An 18,968-nucleotide genomic window follows, 5' to 3' on the forward strand; every position below is an offset into this window, starting at 1 on the left:
ACACTGAACTTTTAATCTCGCTCCTTTAAAGTCGTCAATTAGTTGGATAAATTACATTAGTTTTATCATTGGGTAGAGGGGGTTATGTACATAAGATCTTTATATACACGCTATCCACGCTTCAGGTGCCTGTGGTTTCTACAAAATTTGGAGATCACAAATCAATATTTTAAATGAAAACTGACCGCTCTTGGATTTGACAATTCAATGAACTATGATATCAATTTTTACATTAATTAGACAAATTTTTAAAAGAAGATGTACTTGGGCATGACGTGTCATTATCAATGACAACGAAAAAATCAGATTATCGCTACTCCGAAATACTTTTGTCATGATTCAACCAAATATTTCATTCTAAGTATATTTCCCAAAATTGTTTGCCACAAACTTGCTAAAATTGTTTACTGCGAACATTTGTCAGAACTGTTTGCAGCAAATTCACCAGAACTGTTTGCTGCAAATTTGCCAGAACCAGATTGCTATCAATATATGCATGCCAGAAATGTTTGCCAGAATCGTTTGCCGCAAATTTGCCAGAACTGTTTGCCGCAAACTTGCCACAACTGTTTGCCACAAAGCTCATTTGCATCGCAATTATGAATTTGCAGCAAACTTGCAGCAAACATTTGCCAGAGGTTTGCTGCAAACTTGCGGCAAATTTACCACAACTGTTTGCCAGAACCTTTGTATTTCGGTAAGGGAGGTCAATATTCCTATTGCTCCATATGATCAAGGTCAATACCTGGGGCTATTTTTATGTGTATGATGGAACTCGTGTAACAGATGACTGCAGAATTGACAATATACCTCACAGACTCCACGGTTGTACAAATGATCCTTATAGCTCAGCAGAATATGATGATCAAGATCACTGTACATAGCCTGAAGTCGCCCACATCTTGTATATTGCCATCTTCACCTCACCTATCCTCTTAGTGCCCGCTGGCACATAAGGCCCCAATACACTGCCTGTCTCTGGCTGCTGTCCTTCTGACGCCCAGCTATTCCACCCCAGCATTATCCTTTCCTGTTCAGTAGTTCTAATTCTCTACCTTGTTTTTGGCGGGCCTACTTTCCTCTGGGTGCCATGTCAGTGGAGTGGTAGAAATCCAGGTGTTCTCCATCCTTAGTACATGGTCAATCCAATTCCACTTCTTGGAGTTATTATTTCGCTTACTCTTCTTGTTTTTGTCCTATGATGGAGTTCTTCATTTGATTTTTTCTCTGGCCATTTTATTCTCGTTAATTTTCTCAAGCATCTATTCTGGAAGGTGTCGATCTTTTTGTCTAGTTCCTTTGTTTTCCATGTCTCGCTTCCATACATGAGAACCGACTTGACCAAGCTGTTGAATAAGTTAACTTACGTTTGGATGGAAAATTTTGATGAGCTTCAGATTATATTGAGCCTTCTAAAATGAGAAGTAGCTTTTCCCAGTCTGATGGTAATATCATCGTCAGATCCTCCCTTTGATGTTAGCACACCTCCAAGGTAAGTAAATGTTTCTATGTCCTCTAGGTCTTGCCCATCGATCTTCACTGGTTCTATTATGTCAGAATTGAGTCATTAGCTTGTTTTTCTTTGTGTTTATTCTGAGGCCCTCTCGACTTGCATTTCATGTAGTCATGCATTTTCACGTGTCTTTTGTTGGATGTCTTGGAATTTTTAGGAGAGTAGTGCAAGATCATCTGAGAAATCTAGATCTTAGGTGAAGTTCCACCTTATCCCTGTTGGTTCTCTTTCTGTGGTTCTTTTCATTATGTAGTCGACGACCAACAAAAACAGGACTCCATACATCGGGCATCCCTGTTTCACTCCTGTTTTTACCCGGAACCAGTCGGATTCTTCACCATCTTCTAGGACTGCACATTGAAATGACTCATAAAGAAGTTTCACCATTCGGACCAATTTATCTGGGATGCCATAGAACTTCACGATGGACCAAAGGCTATCTCTATGAATTGAATCAAATGCCTTTTCGAAATGAACGCAGTTTACAAACAATGTTTAATTTCATTCGGTACATTGTTCTGTTATATTTCGGAGTGTAAATCTGTTGTACTCCTTCATCTTCTAAAGTCAGCTTGTTCTTCACGCAGCTGTTTTTCCACTCCATCTTGAATCCTTTGTATCACTATTCTGGAGAAGACTTTGCTTGGTACAGATAAAAGTGTAATGCATCTGTAATTATCGCATACCGATCTATCGCCTTTCTTTGGAATCTTTACAATCAGGACTTTATTCCAAACCGATGGTATAGTCTCTTGATTCAAGATAGTTACAAAGAGCTTTTCCAAATATCTTGCTGTTGTTTCTTTGTCTGCTTTTAATATCTCAGCTGTTATCCTATCAACTCTTCCAGCTTTTCCATTCTTTAATTTCTTTATATAGCCTTTCCCAGATGTCTTCTACATTTTCCGATTCCTCTAGCACTTGGAATCTATTTTTCAACTCCAATGTGAATGTTTTCCTCTTCTCTGGCTGTTAGAGTTTTGTGACATCATATTTCTTTCTACGTGTTTCTGTATTTCGTTTTTGTTTCTTTAGTTTTATTCTGATCTTACATTGCGAAGATGGTATATTACTGTAGCAATGTATTCATTCAAGTCTCTGTTCTTTTTCACAGTGCGGATTTCATTCTTAATAGTGTCATGTGGAATACTGGAAGGGGGAAATTATATACTTTATAAAGATCTCTTTAAATACATTGTTGGTATGGCTATGGTGGTGACCATTATTAGTTATACAAGTATCGGGGTACTTGGTGGAAATATCGGACATGTCCTGTCGATGTAGTACCGATTGGTTTCTGGATGACATCTTTCAAATGTTCACAACATATTGTGATTTATTTGGGTGTTGAGGTTGATCACCAGAGCAAATATTCTTGATGATTACTCAATCTTCATAATCTCTACCCAGAGATTGAATGGTGCTTTAATAGAGGATCAAAGTTTCATTTTGTAATAAAGATGAAAGAAGATATTTAAACATGTTTATCTCAACACTATCAGGTTCATAATTAGTCATATTGATATGCATGTACCCTCATCTACTACAGATTGAAGTTTCTTCAAGTCATGCCCTCTCCCCCAAAAGGGAGGGGGCTGTATAGGATTTGACCTCAATAGGGGATCAATTTGAGTTTGACATTGAAATATTCATAAACTTTGAAGATTTTCTTATAAAAATCCACTGGACATGATTGGTAATATTAATTAAAAGCACATGGTTACATTAAGATACCTCATTACACCAAAATCTAATTAATGGCTCGTTAAAACATTTTATGCTTATGAAGTATGGTTTCTCCATTGAAAGTGATACAAGCTCTCAACGATTTTTTCTACAATTTTAAAAAGAAGTTATTTTGTTAGCAAATCTACGGAGAAAATCTTAAAAAAAAAAAACATGCCCAATAGAAAAAAAGTACATATCGAAATATATTTTTAAAAAAAAATGAAACATGGTATAAATTTAGACTTATTGCGATTTTTCAAATCTGAACCAAGCCCAATCGGAACATTGTAATCAGAAAACTACATAAAATGTTAGGGAATACATTATTGTTTTTCGTTGGATGGAGGTATTCCTAAAAAATAAATAAATTAATTAAAAAAAGAAGAAAAAGAACAAGATGAAAAACTTTGCACCATGCTCTACGCGCAATGATGCGGTTATCCGCCCCCTACCTTTTTTGGTGTTATACCTCCATCCAACGAAAATATAAACTCATTCCTAAATTCCTTCGATGTAAAACGGTTTTACAAATTATATAACTTCATAAAGGAAACTAATTTCTTTATGAAAAGTGCATACAATATTAACAACAATATGATTATTTTAGTAATTTCTAACAGTTTTAATCAGGATTGGTACTTTTTGTTCCTCTTCTTTGATTCGAATGTAAAATATGGCGGTATATCTGAAATTTTGCCATTTCATTTCAATTCTTTTTTAAATATATAATATTTGTCTGTCATCTTTTCTAATTGACATGTTTTGTTTCTTACTTTTCTGAAGATTTTAATTTATCCGCAGATTTTCAAAAATATTAACATTACATTTTCAGTTTTCCTATATATTTTTTCTAACAAATTAAAATGTCTGTCGGAGTAGTTTATGCATGTTTTATTGATTAGATATTCATATATATATATATGCAGCATCTCTTATTTGCAAACAAAACACCTTTTTTTTTTATCAGTCCAGAAAAAATTAACTCCAAAAAATCATAGAAATTAATATTGAAAGCTTGTATTACTTTTTTAAACGAGCCATTAAATACAATTTTTAGTGTAATGGGCCACCTTATGCATTTACGAATGAACAGTTAAAAATTAGGATCGGGTTTGGTATACCTGAAATTTGGCAAACGGGAGATAACTTTTGATGTAAACATGTACTGCAACGTCAAGAATTAAAGAAATGAAAACATCTGTTAATGTAGGATCTGTTTTTTGAAGGTAAGTTTCCCCATAGGGGGTGTGGTAGAATATGTATATTGAGTATATTTCACTGTGTAGTTGAATCATGGAATCATCATTTAATATTTCTGAATGAACCGTTAGATTTCGGCAGTATTATTGAAATGTGAATGACTATTTCCTTCATTCTGAGTTTAGGAAACATACCCCTGATATAACAACAACGTAAAGTTCTGTGTAGTAACTATTTTTAGCATTTTATATACTGTATTTTTTTAATGAAATAATTATTTGTACAACATCAAAGATATTTCCTTGCAGACTCCTTAAACAATGTCGAGTTTAGAAAATTTACCAATTGACATTCATTTCAACAAACTACAAGGTAAGCTAGAAAAATAATGACAAATTGAATAATTTTAACACAGGTATTTATTTACTTTTGATTTCTTCAAGGGCTAGGGCACATTGAGGGTGGTGGTGGCGATGTGTGGTTTGGAAAACACTTATAATTCTTTAAAACTCAACATGATTTTGTTTTCCATCTGATCGTAACAGTAAGATGATTTTTTTCTTCTGTCAATTAATTTATTTGTTGATAAATAGTTTAAATCTGCATCGGTTTTATGTTTAGATTGGTTAATCAATCGACGACACTGCATCCAGGAATGGCAAGCTCGAGCTGTCATCATAAGGGAGAAAATCAACGAAGCCTTGACTGATATGCCCAAAAGTTCCCAGATTCTGGAGCTGTTAGAAGGAACATGTAAACTCACTTTAATTGATGAATATTGATTATTTAAGGACTAAATGTCTAGGTTATACATGCATATATTAGGTAATGGTTGTTATGAAAATATTAAAAGCATAGAATACTGTAAATGTATTACATTTGGCTGCGTATTCTATTTAGCGCCTTTGGCGAAACGCAGCTTCCGCTAAATCAAGTACATCGCTAAATGCCATCCGTAAATCGAGATGTTTAAAGTAATTCAGGAATGCGATAAATCAAATCTACGCTAACTTGTTCAAAAAACGATTTCCGCCAAATATCGTACACGCCAAATATAATACGTTTACAGTAATTAGCAAAGCAGATTATATACAAAAGTACTACATACATATTAATAGTGTTTCTCCTTATAAATAGGTCTACATGTCATGTCATCTGTTGAAATCACTGTTTCATTAAAGAAAAGAAATAGAATACAATGCAACTGTATGGGTTTACAGGCAAACATGACATTTCTAGTATCAACATGACATTTCTAGTATCAACATGACATTTCTAGTATCAACATGACATTTCTAGTATCAACATGCAGCTCTGGGAGCTCTGAATATGTGCTAGAAGTTAGTTGGTTATAGGGGTTTGAATCCCCAAAATGCTACATGATGAAGTAAGCTTTTGTTAATTTCAACTTCTACTCTGCAGAGAGACATACTTCTAATGGACTATGGTGTCTGTCTAGGAACACTATAATCTGGAGTCACAGGCTGGTGTCCACTGTAGGTTTTATACGCTGTACATTTGTGGATAAAGCTTGCATGTTTTGTATTTCAGATGTAACTTACTTTCACTCCAAGAAGATTATTGAATTGTTGAAGGAAGATGAAGAATCTGGCAAAAAGAATGTGTTTGGGCAGTACTCCTCCCAAAGAATGAAAGTAAGTCATACTTTAAGTACAGCGACAATTCATATTTAATGCATATTTATAGCAGCCCATAAATGATGGGTCATATTATGGTGTGGTACAGTGTGAGTGTCTGTCTGTCTGTCAGTACTGGTATATTGTAAAACAATTGACATGATATGTTAAATGTATATGTCTTTGTATATACATGTAAATATGTATTTTACATTCAGGATTGGTCAGAAATAATAAAGTTATATGAAAAAGATGGTGTCTATCTAGGTAAGATTTCATTTTCAATCATATTTTTGTGGGTTTTTTATACTGTGAAAGTGATGGCAACCATTTTTTTCCTCAAAATCTTTTCAATTGCATTAGGAATGTATATTGATGACTAATGAAACATTTATTTTGTACAAAAACATGAGAAATCTAATAAAACTATGTTAGACAACCACTTTTAGTGTAAAGAAATTTATAAAGAAGAATTATTGTCTTGCAAGACAGGAATTATTTAATCACCAAAATCATATTCACAGAGTTGGTGAAAGTCCTGTAGATTAGGGATAATTTAGAAAATCAACCAGACAAGTTAAAAATTTATCAGACAGAATAAAAAGATGAGATTGTTTCACCTTTTTTGATTTTCAAGCCTTGAGTGTGACAATTCAAAACATTAACTTGTGTTTAACAGCTCTCTATTTTTTGACCACACAGGAATTAAACTTTCTTATCAATTTTGTTGGAGTTTGATTTTCATCCTTTTTTGCACATAGGTGCTTGTAGATATAACCCGGAACCCCCAGCCACCCCGACCCCCATTTTGCAATAAAATATCTATAGAACAAATTTAACCATTTTCGTTTTTTACTATGCATATTCACCATAAAAGTAGATAACCCCTTGGAAAACTCCATACAGCACTAATAAAGACAAGTATCATGTGGTGTAGTTGTTCACTCACTCAACCTTACAACAAAATTTCTTCAAACTACGCAACACAAAGCACAAAGCCGGCCAATATTTACATGATCTATTACATATAAATTTTCATAATTTGCAACTGATGAAAATCGGAGCCATCACCAAGGAAGTGAATAGTTATATTTATTCTAAAAACATTTTGTTGTAAATCAAGGGGGAGGGAGATATACGATCATGTTGACAAACTGTTCAAGCACCTGTGTTTACAGATTTAACTTTCATTTTTACGTCTGAACTACGATTTTTTAACCATTTGATTGGCCACACAATTGGAAGTAGAATGACATGCGTATTGGTAATATTAAATGTTCACACATGGATTGGGCTTTGGGAAAGCAAAGAGTTGTTGTGTATATAAATGCAAGTTATCTTTACCAGACTAAGTTTTTGTTTGCACAAAAGCCAATAGACAACGCAGATATAATCCCTTTTTTGTCTGCTAATATCTAACGGACAGTTTGTCAGATGAGTTTCTAAGTTTTACCAGACAAATATTGAAAATTTACCAGAGATATACGGTAGTCTGACGTCTTTCGCTAACTCTGTATTCATGTGCTTATTTTGAGGTTAAAAAGTGTTTGAAATAAATAGATACTGGTGTTATTACTAAAATATATGATATAGAGCAATTTTCATTGGATTCATTTTTTCGATGACAAAATGACAGATAATTCCCCTTTAGGCAAACTGAAGTACTAATTATTTTATATTACAGGAGAGGCAGCACAAATGTTGGCAAGAAATGTTAACTATGAAGTTCCTGCTCTTAAAAGACAAATTGCAAAATGTCAACAAATTAAAAAGGTACCAACTTATTGTTTAAGCATGCTAGTACATGTACTACAAATGATTCAAGGAAAACAAAATATTACAGACCAGTGTACTGTGGAATCACCATTGTTCGTGGGGGACTGATGTTCGTGGATTTCGTGGTTCACTCTTACACACGAATTTACGTGTCCTTGAACATTTTTTTAAAACCAAGTTATCTCTCCTAGTAACATCGTATCGCTTACCCATGAAATTATGTCCCCACGAACCAGCAAAATTTTGCTTATCCACGAACATTGGCCGCCACGAATTAAAATGATTCCACAGTATTCTGAAGGGCTAGTAAACTTGACTTATTTACCAGCAGTAAGAAAATTTTACTAGCTCAGCAATACCCCCTCATTACTTTCTATGCGCCATGTGCAAATTAAACATTTGGTTTATTTTCCTCTGAGAAAACAACCATTGGATATTGGTACGTCACTTAAACTTTTTTCTTTTTCTTCTTCTTCATATCTAAGATGTTTGTTTCACTTAATTGTATCTGTTTGTTTTCTTTTTTGTGAATGTCTGACATCCTTTTCACAGAAAAACGTTTGATTAATATGTAGACACTTGATGATATACAGGTATGAGAAGTAGCCCAAAGACAAGCATCAACAGTGATTAAAAGATAGTTTATATGATCATTGTTTATTTACGTTTTGTCCAAAGTCCAAACAATAAAAATGCTCACAGAGTTTTCACAGGTTTTACTTGCCTATCAGGCTACGTTTTGGACAATTTTTGCTAACCCATGAAAAAAAATGGGCAGCCTAGGGCTAGTAAGTTTTTGTGAATACTATATGAAGATATTGATAGTCCTTGCTCCTAAACATTTTATTTGTTTCCATGGTAGGAGTGTGAAAGAAAGCAGACAGATTATACCGCCAAGGCAGAGGAACTTCGGAAGAAGTATGATGCAACATGTAAACAAATGGGCATTGAGGTAATACAGTCAAAACATTTAGTCATTAAACTGGTTTACTTTTGCCAGTGATAAAATTTTTGCAGTGCTATACCAATAGTTTTACCTTTCTACTTTCATCATAGGGTAAAAAAATAAAAACAGAGTTAGCTGCCCTTGTTCAAGATTTGCCTGCAGAGTTTCAGAAGATTTCAGAGTCTGCATCTAAGCTGACCAAATCTGTGCAATATTATGATGAATTCGTGGATTTCCTCGCTAATGAGTAACAAACCACTGTCATCTTTTTTATGAATTTGAAATATTGTCCTGTAGCAAATTTGAGAGAAGAACGTTATGAAATATGTGTGTCTATGTTCAGATTTGTGAATTTTATACATGTAGGTCAGAAACAGATAGAGACAGCTTACCAGTGTTGAAGTATATAATGGAGAAAGGAAACACGACCACATACCAGTGGAGGACAGGAGAAAAACCAGAGGTGATAGAGGAGGCCAAAATCTTCATTGACACGTCAGACGAGACAGACGTCATGCAAGTCACAGATGATGTAAGAGTGTTTAATTGAATGAAAGTCATTAATTATATCACTTTGGGGGGGGGGGGGGGGGGGGAGTTGGGTCTAAGATGTTAACAGTAATTTAAAGGACTTAGGGGCTCTCCATGGAGCAAATAATAAGTTCGGCACTTTTTTTCTCGTAAACTGGAGTACTTTTTTTTCTCTTTTGAATATAAATGTCTGCTTGCTATTATGATTATCACACTTAATGCTTCATGAATCTCCTCATTACTTCTGAATTTGCTTGTTGCAGAAATTCAAAGTACTTGTCATGAAATGATTGACACCCTTTTTAACTTTTACATTTCAAAATGATCTGAAAATAAAGAATTACTTCAGAATTATACCTTTCAGGACACAATGACCCCCCCCCCCTTTTTTTTTTAAAAGCTATTTTCAATTATACACATAAAATCAAATTCATGTACATAGTTTGCATTAGCTTGATATGTTTTCCAAATTATCAAATGAAGTATAGAGACAAAATACTGTAATGTGTGTTTTTATTTAGTGAATTGACATTTGCTTTACAGATTGACTGGGGAGATCCTGGTTCTATGACTGAGTCTGCCATTGATTTTGGTGATGAAATAGATTTCAGCATGGCTGACATTACTGTTGAAACAGGTGGCACAGAGGAGGGAGATGAGGTGATAAAAAAATTATATCCAGGTCTGAATTAAAATATTGTGTAGTTCTCATATATGGGCATTCATTTCAGAATATGAGTACATGGGTATAAAAAGTTTTCTGATTTTTTTGTTGAAAGTGTTAATGTGTGACATGCCAAGAGTAAATTTCTTTCTCCAGGGTCTATCTTCCACGTACGCTATGATGACCTCATTTGGAATTGCACATGTGTGGTTATTCATAGTACATGTATGGCTATTCATAGTGCATGTGTGGTTATTCATAGTACATGTGTGGTTATTCATAGTGCATGTGTGGTTATTCATTATACATGTGTGGCTATTCATAGTATGTGTGTGGCTATTCATAGTGCATGTGTGGTTATTCATTGTACATGTGTGGTTATTCATAGTGCATGTGTGGTTATTCATAGTGCATGTGTGGTTATTCATAGTACATGTGTGGTTATTCATAGTGCATGTGTGGTTATTCATTATACATGTGTGGCTATTCATAGTGCATGTGTGGCTATTCATAGTACATGTGTGGCTATTCATAGTACATGTGTGGCTATTCATAGTACATGTGTGGTTATTCATAGTACATGTGTGGCTATTCATAGTACGTGTGTGGCTATTCATAGTATGTGTGTGGTTATTTATAGTGCGTGTGTGGCTATTCATAGTGCATGTGTGGCTATTCATAGTACGTGTGTGGTTATTCATAGTATGTGTGGCTATTCATAGTACGTGTGTGACTATTCATAGTACGTGTGTGGCTATTCATAGTACATGTGTGGTTATTCATAGTGCATGTGTGGTTATTCATAGTGCATGTGTGGTTATTCATTATACATGTGTGGCTATTCATAGTGCATGTGTGGCTATTCATAGTACATGTGTGGCTATTCATAGTACATGTGTGGCTATTCATAGTACATGTGTGGTTATTCATAGTACATGTGTGGCTATTCATAGTACGTGTGTGGCTATTCATAGTATGTGTGTGGTTATTTATAGTGCGTGTGTGGCTATTCATAGTGCATGTGTGGCTATTCATAGTACGTGTGTGGTTATTCATAGTATGTGTGGCTATTCATAGTACATGTGTGGTTATTCATTGTACATGTGTGACTATTCATAGTACATGTGTGGTTATTCATTGTACATGTGTGGCTATTCATAGTACATGTGTGGCTATTCATAGTACATGTGTGGTTATTCATAGTGCATGTGTGGCTATTCATAGTACGTGTGTGGTTATTCATAGTACATGTGTGGCTATTCATAGTACATGTGTGACTATTCATAGTACATGTGTGGCTATTCATAGTACATGTGTGGTTATTCATAGTAAGTGTGTGGTTTTTCATAGTATGTGTGGCTATTCATAGTACGTGTGTGGCTATTCATAGTACATGTGTGGCTATTCATAGTACATGTGTGGTTATTCATAGTACATGTGTGGCTATTCATAGTACGTGTGTGGCTATTCATAGTACATGTGTGGCTATTCATAGTACATGTGTGGTTATTCATTATACATGTGTGGCTATTCATAGTGCATGTGTGGCTATTCATAGTACATGTGTGGTTATTCATAGTACATGTGTGACTATTCATAGTACGTGTGTGGTTATTCATAGTACATGTGTGGTTATTCATAGTACATGTGTGGCTATTCATAGTACATGTGTGGTTATTCATAGTACATGTGTGGTTATTCATTGTACATGTGTGACTATTCATAGTACATGTGTGGTTATTCATTGTACATGTGTGGCTATTCATAGTACATGTGTGGCTATTCATAGTACATGTGTGGCTATTCATAGTACATGTGTGGTTATTCATAGTACGTGTGTGGCTATTCATAGTACGTGTGTGGTTATTCATAGTACATGTGTGGCTATTCATAGGACATGTGTGACTATTCATAGTACATGTGTGGCTATTCATAGTACATGTGTGGTTATTCATAGTAAGTGTGTGGTTTTTCATAGTATGTGTGGCTATTCATAGTACATGTGTGGCTATTCATAGTACATGTGTGGCTATTCATAGTACATGTGTGGCTATTCATAGTACGTGTGTGGTTATTCATAGTACGTGTGTGGCTATTCATAGTACGTGTGTGGCTATTCATAGTATGTGTGTGGTTATTCATAGTACGTGTGTGGTTATTCATAGTACATGTGTGGCTATTCATAGTACATGTGTGGTTATTCATAGTACATGTGTGGTTATTCATAGTACGTGTGTGGTTATTCATAGTACGTGTGTGGTTATTCATAGTACATGTGTGACTATTCATAGTACATGTGTGGTTATTCATAGTACATGTGTGACTATTCATAGTACGTGTGTGGTTATTCATAGTACATGTGTGGTTATTCATAGTACGTGTGTGGCTATTCATAGTACATGTGTGGCTATTCATAGTACATGTGTGGCTATTCATAGTACATGTGTGGTTATTCATAGTACATGTGTGGTTATTCATAATACATGTGTGGTTATTCATTATACATGTGTGGTTATTCATAGTATGTGTGTGGTTATTCATAGTGCGTGTGTGACTATTCATAGTACATGTGTGGCTATTCATAGTGCGTGTGTGACTATTCATAGTACATGTGTGGCTATTCATAGTACGTGTGTGGCTATTCATAGTACATGTGTGGTTATTCATAGTACGTGTGTGGCTATTTATAGTGCGTGTGTGGCTATTCATAGTACGTGTGTGGCTATTCATAGTACGTGTGTGACTATTCATAGTACATGTGTGACTATTCATAGTACATGTGTGGTTATTCATAGTACATGTGTGGTTATTCATTATACATGTGTGGCTATTCATAGTACATGTGTGACTATTCATAGTACATGTGTGACTATTCATAGTACGTGTGTGACTATTCATAGTACGTGTGTGACTATTCATAGTACGTGTGTGACTATTCATAGTACATGTGTGGTTATTCATAGTACATGTGTGGCTATTCATAGTACATGTGTGACTATTCATAGTACATGTGTGGTTATTCATAGTACATGTGTGGCTATTCATAGTACGTGTGTGACTATTCATAGTACATGTGTGGTTATTCATAGTACGTGTGTGGTTATTCATAGTACATGTGTGGTTATTCATTATACATGTGTGGTTATTCATAGTACATGTGTGACTATTCATAGTACGTGTGTGACTATTCATAGTACGTGTGTGACTATTCATAGTACGTGTGTGGTTATTCATAGTACGTGTGTGGTTATTCATAGTACATGTGTGGCTATTCATAGTACGTGTGTGACTATTCATAGTACATGTGTGGTTATTCATAGTACATGTGTGGTTATTCATAGTGCATGTGTGGCTATTCATAGTACATGTGTGACTATTCATAGTACATGTGTGGTTATTCATAGTACATGTGTGGTTATTCATAGTACATGTGTGGCTATTCATAGTACGTGTGTGGTTATTCATAGTACGTGTGTGACTATTCATAGTACGTGTGTGGTTATTCATAGTACGTGTGTGGTTATTCATAGTACATGTGTGACTATTCATAGTACATGTGTGACTATTCATAGTACATGTGTGACTATTCATAGTACATGTGTGACTATTCATAGTACGTGTGTGGTTATTCATAGTACGTGTGTGACTATTCATAGTACGTGTGTGGTTATTCATAGTACATGTGTGGTTATTCATTATACATGTGTGGTTATTCATTATACATGTTTGGCTATTCATAGTACATGTGTGACTATTCATAGTACATGTGTGACTTCATAGTACATGTGTGACTATTCATAGTACGTGTGTGACTATTCATAGTACGTGTGTGGTTATTCATAGTACATGTGTGGTTATTCATAGTACATGTGTGGCTATTCATAGTACATGTGTGACTATTCATAGTACGTGTGTGACTATTCATAGTACGTGTGTGGTTATTCATTATACATGTGTGGTTATTCATTGTACATGTGTGGTTATTCATAGTACATGTGTGACTATTCATAGTACGTGTGTGGCTATTCATAGTATGTGTGGTTATTCATAGTGCAGTGTGGTTATTCATAGTACATGTGTGGCTATTCATAGTATGTGTGGCTATTCATAGTACATGTGTGACTATTCATAGTATGTGTGTGGTTATTCATAGTGCATGTGTGGTTATTCATAGTACATGTGTGGCTATTCATAGTACGTATGTGGTTTTTCATAGTACATGTGTGGTTATTCATAGTACGTATGTGGTTATTCATAGTACATGTGTGGCTATTCATAGTACGTGTGTGGTTATTCATAGTACATGTGTGGCTATTCATAGTACGTATGTGGTTATTCATAGTACATGTGTGGTTATTCATAGTATGTGTGTGGCTATTCATAGTATGTGTGTGGTTATTCATAGTGCATGTGTGGCTATTCATAGTACGTGTGTGGTTATTCATAGTACGTGTGTGGCTATTCATAGTACGTATGTGGTTATTCATAGTACGTGTGTGGTTATTCATAGTATGTGTGTGGCTATTCATAGTATGTGTGGCTATTCATAGTACATGTGTGACTATTCATAGTACGTGTGTGGCTATTCATAGTACGTGTGTGGCTATTCATAGTACGTGTGTGGCTATTCAATGTACATGTGTGGCTATTCATAGTACATGTGTGACTATTCATAGTACATGTGTGACTATTCATAGTACATGTGTGGTTATTCATAGTACATGTGTGGCTATTCATAGTACATGTGTGGTTATTCATAGTACATGTGTGGTTATTCATTATACATGTGTGGCTATTCATAGTACATGTTTGGCTATTCATAGTACATGTGTGACTATTCATAGTACATGTGTGGTTATTCATTATACATGTGTGACTATTCATTGTACATGTGTGGTTATTCATAGTACATGTGTGGCTATTCATAGTACATGTGTAGCTATTTATAGTGCGTGTGTGGCTATTTATAGTTTATGTGTAACTATTTATAGTAAAATAAATACTATGGAGTATCCCAGTCAGGAAAGAATTCGAAGAATTGCGTGGTGTCTTAGGTTTCTGGAAAAAAGCAATATAATAAAAAAAAATTGCTCCATTTCACTGAGGTAGTAAATTGGAACCCCTCCTTTCTGTTTCATTAAAAAGATGATAACTTTTAACAAGTTATTTTATTAGGAGAGAGAAAGGTCTTGTAGAACCTTCTGTTTGTTTGTTTTGGCACAGAGTCACACTATGGGCTCTGATGATCAAAGATGCATAAAGTCTGTATATGTAGTGAAAAAGAATAACATGTGGTGCATTTGTTGTAGAATTCTGAGATAGATTTTGGCACCAAGGAACATGATAGCGATAGCAATGGCATTGATTGGAATGAGGTGGTTATTGTCAATAAAACAGATTCAGGTAAGACACATAATTCTTATTCCGAGATCATTTAGACTAATGGAGTGAAGGTATTCAGTAATTTTCATCTTAGATATTGCGATTCTGCTATCAAGACGTAGACAGTAATTTTAATGATTTCTAATTTTGCAGAGGGTGTTGCCAAAGGAGAAGATGCCATGTCAATATTAGACAATCCTCGAACACGGGTTCTATTTATTGATGATTTGATGGAGGTACAGATATACAAGTGTAGTAAAACTCAAGATGCTTGTATAATTTATTCAATCAATTTCGTAGAGAAATTTTGCGTGTCTTGAAATTGAAGATTAAGGGGGGAAGATATTGCTTTTGGTCTGCCTGTCTGTCTTATGGTCATAATGTTATTTCATGCTATACATGTATATTCTGATTATGACATCAGTTTTCATGAATCATCTCATCTTTACCGGATTAATTTCATTTTTAAAGTTTATTCTGAAGCATTTTTTGTTTGTGTTTTAGCTAGAGGCGTTTCTATCCCAGCGTTTGTTTGAGTTGGAATCTGACTCGGCGGGGGGAGATGTCCTCTCCAGCAGTCAGATGCAGGACGCCCCCTCCTCCATACAGCTCCCTCAGGACACAGTGACGGGTATGATCAGCCAGGTTAGAGACATCATAGCAGCATTCAGCACAGTGAAAATGCACCACCTACTGTCCATCAGGAACTCCCCAAGGTCTGTAGTCCTGACATTACCACCTCCATTGGTCAGTCATGACCACCTTCCATGTTTGGGACACTATCAATGAATTTAATCTTCCTGTGTTATATATTTCCATCTGTAATGGCTTCAGTTATATACATATATGTTAAGTACGAAAGCAGATTCAGATTTGTCTACATTCTCTTTAATAGTTTAGAATCAGGAAAACACATTGTTAATGTGGAGAATCTTAGGATAAGGGTTGGATTTCTTGTGACCTTGCTTGGATGTTTGGGATATTTCAGATATGTTGACCGATTAAAGGAAACATTAAAACAGATGTTGAACTTGGCAGACAAGATGGTGTTTCTGGAAAAAGAAATGGTGGTTAAACACAAAGATGCAGACGTTGAGCAATCGGAGACGCAGCCCAAACTGGAGCTAGTCATCAGACGCACCAAGGAAATGCAAAAACAGGTGAAGTTTGTGAGAGTTTAATTACAGCTCCTTGTATGCATGATGTGGATAGGTTTTATGGGGTGCTTTGTAGGTTAATCCCAAATGTTAAGTTTTACTGTGGTGTCCATTGTGGTGATGGCCTGCGTCACTGGATTTTTTAAACCCATGGAGAATAAATATCAACGAAAACAGAAAACATAATTATATATGTACAACATTCAACTCCTCAGTGCTTTGCATGTTATACATGAAATCTGAACTTGTGGTCAGATTCTTTATCTTTGGATGAGTTCAGGCTCCATCGTTCAAAATAAGTTACTCAGATTCTCGAAAAAAGTTCTAATCTGATATTGTGCTGAGCTAACAGCTTCTGATTTTTATAGACTGTCACATGCAAGTTGAGAATCAAGTGTTACATGTATTTTTAATACACTCTGTAGTCACTAAAGTCAAATTTAAAACAAAGCTGTCTATTTTGATGAAAATTACTACAGTTAAAAATAATCCTGAAAAATCCAAGGAATTTAGACTGAAAAAATGCATTCCTCATGCCACAATGAGATTGCTACTTGATTCAAAAGATTAACTAAACTTTCTGAAGTATATTGTGACTATTGGGTTATTCACGTAATGATTTTGTGTATGTATTTATGTTGTATGCATGTCATATGTTAACAATTCTTATCAACTGAGCCTCATTTTTAAGTTACCTGAGTACACTCAATTGTAATTGTCATCATGTTTTAATATTTGAACATTTTTAACTTCTTCTGCATAACTACCATTCCAGTTCTTTTCAAATTTGATATGAAGGATCTTTGGGACAAGGGGGGACATAAATGGTAAATTTCAGGACTACTGCACGTATATGTGTAAAACATTTGAATATCTTCTTTAATGCTATTGATACTAAATTGAACTTAAATAGATATCTATAAAAGAAGGTAGTCCTGTAACAAAATTGTAAATTTCATGAATCCAGGGAGTAAGGGTTTTGGTTTCAGGGTGGGGTGAAAATTATTATAGTGATTATTGTCTTTATCATTTGCTGATTAGTGTATAAAACCTGAAGGCATGTTTAGGAAAAGCAGAAAAGGATGTACCAAAATTGTGAATATTGCAACCAGAAGGTTTTTACTCTAGGACGTGTCCAAATAGTCATGTCATGTAAATGTAATGTAAAGTCTTTCATCAGTATATTGGCACTGTTGATGGCATTTAAGTTTGAAGAACATATTTTGTTTTATATTGTTGCTGAATAATAGATTTTAGCCTAGATATGCAGAACATGAATTTTTTCTAGATTTTATAGCCCTTGGGTAGCGATACTTTTAACCAATACTCAGGTGACTGGTAAGGCCTGTTGGCCTCTTGTTATCAATAATTAACATATAACCAGTGTGTTTGAGTATGTTCATAAAAGTCTTCATATGTCTGTAGATCCTGAATGACAGGATAGCTAAGTCAGTATTCATGAAAGCGACTTTATTAATTGCAGATGGAGTCGGATATATCCAGGCGGTACAAGGACAGGGTAGTGAACATAATGGGAGAAATCAACACAATGTGATTATTCCAAATGTCTAAACAATTTAAATTTGCGATCTGACTCACGTGAGCAATACATGTCGCTGTATCTGAAATTTTGCAAAATCAAATAAATTCTTAAAATTCATAGATCAGTGGCAACCAAAACGCAAAAATTTCATGGGGTGTCAATTTAAACAGCTCACGGCCATATGGACAAAAAGTTCATGGGGTGTCAATTGAAAAAGCTCACGGCAATATAGACAATATTATGTAACCAGTTGTTTAATGATTAATTAAGAAAGATCATCGGATACGCACCATTGATTACACTTCCTTCCTTTCTCTATCACCCATGGGTCCATTCATACCAATTCACTTGTTCTCATGAATGATTTATTGAAAGCAATTTTGTCCAATCAGCAAGTCTGACTCTTATTTCTACGCATTCTTTTGCACAATATTGTCTGGATAGCGAGGTTAAAGTAATACTACTTTTAAAAACAAGAGATCTGTTCCTCTGTCAAATCAATATCAATGGACAGTAAATTTTTAAAAATCATTAGTCATGAGAACAAGAGAATTTATGCATGGACATGTGGGTGATGGAGAGAGGAATGAAATGTAATCAATCGTGGGCCTCTGTCGATGGTTAAGGCACCGATTGTGATATTTATAATGAATAAAGAGATGGGAAGGCAACATTTTGCTTATTGATATTTTTTTTTAAAAATTTGTTTTTGTGAAGTTGAAAGACCAGGACTTTCGTTGAGAAAGAAAGACATGGAAATGGCATAGGTTTATTACGAAAAAAAACCACATTAAAATGTAAATATAATACTTAATAGATTAAAGGGATCGCTGTATAGTTCGTTAGGTGGGTGAGGTGAAACATAATCTGAATGTAACCTATATAATGACA

At 34.9% G+C, this 18,968-nt stretch overlaps 1 protein-coding gene across 1 annotated transcript; it reads left to right on the plus strand.

Annotated features, from left to right (window-relative positions):
* The first annotated feature begins 4,348 nt into the window (after positions 1-4,348).
* Positions 4,349-18,748, plus strand: LOC125647795 (CDK5 regulatory subunit-associated protein 3-like). Its single transcript, XM_048874609.2, has 15 exons — positions 4,349-4,467; positions 4,750-4,813; positions 5,063-5,194; positions 5,993-6,096; positions 6,297-6,345; positions 7,763-7,851; positions 8,717-8,806; positions 8,911-9,047; positions 9,167-9,332; positions 9,875-9,991; positions 15,305-15,398; positions 15,531-15,613; positions 15,882-16,093; positions 16,366-16,537; positions 18,018-18,748. The coding sequence occupies exons 2-15, from the start codon at positions 4,762-4,764 to the stop codon at positions 18,087-18,089; spliced, it is 1,569 nt and encodes a 522-aa protein (XP_048730566.2). The 5' UTR covers positions 4,349-4,467; positions 4,750-4,761; the 3' UTR covers positions 18,090-18,748.
* The last annotated feature ends 220 nt before the right edge of the window (positions 18,749-18,968 follow it).

This window comes from Ostrea edulis, chromosome 6, assembly GCF_947568905.1.
Source record: "Ostrea edulis chromosome 6, xbOstEdul1.1, whole genome shotgun sequence".
Lineage (NCBI taxonomy): Eukaryota > Metazoa > Mollusca > Bivalvia > Ostreida > Ostreidae > Ostrea > Ostrea edulis.

What these genes read in the sequence shown, in the direction of transcription:
- LOC125647795 (XM_048874609.2), top strand. Translation starts at nt 4,762, where the DNA reads ATGTCGAGTTTAGAAAATTTACCAATTGACATTCATTTCAACAAACTA. An exon ending in AATGTCAACAAATTAAAAAG is followed by an intron (nt 7,852 to 8,716) that starts GTACCAACTTAT and finishes TTTCCATGGTAG; the next exon opens with GAGTGTGAAAGAAAGCAGAC. An exon ending in GTGGATTTCCTCGCTAATGA is followed by an intron (nt 9,048 to 9,166) that starts GTAACAAACCAC and finishes TTATACATGTAG; the next exon opens with GTCAGAAACAGATAGAGACA.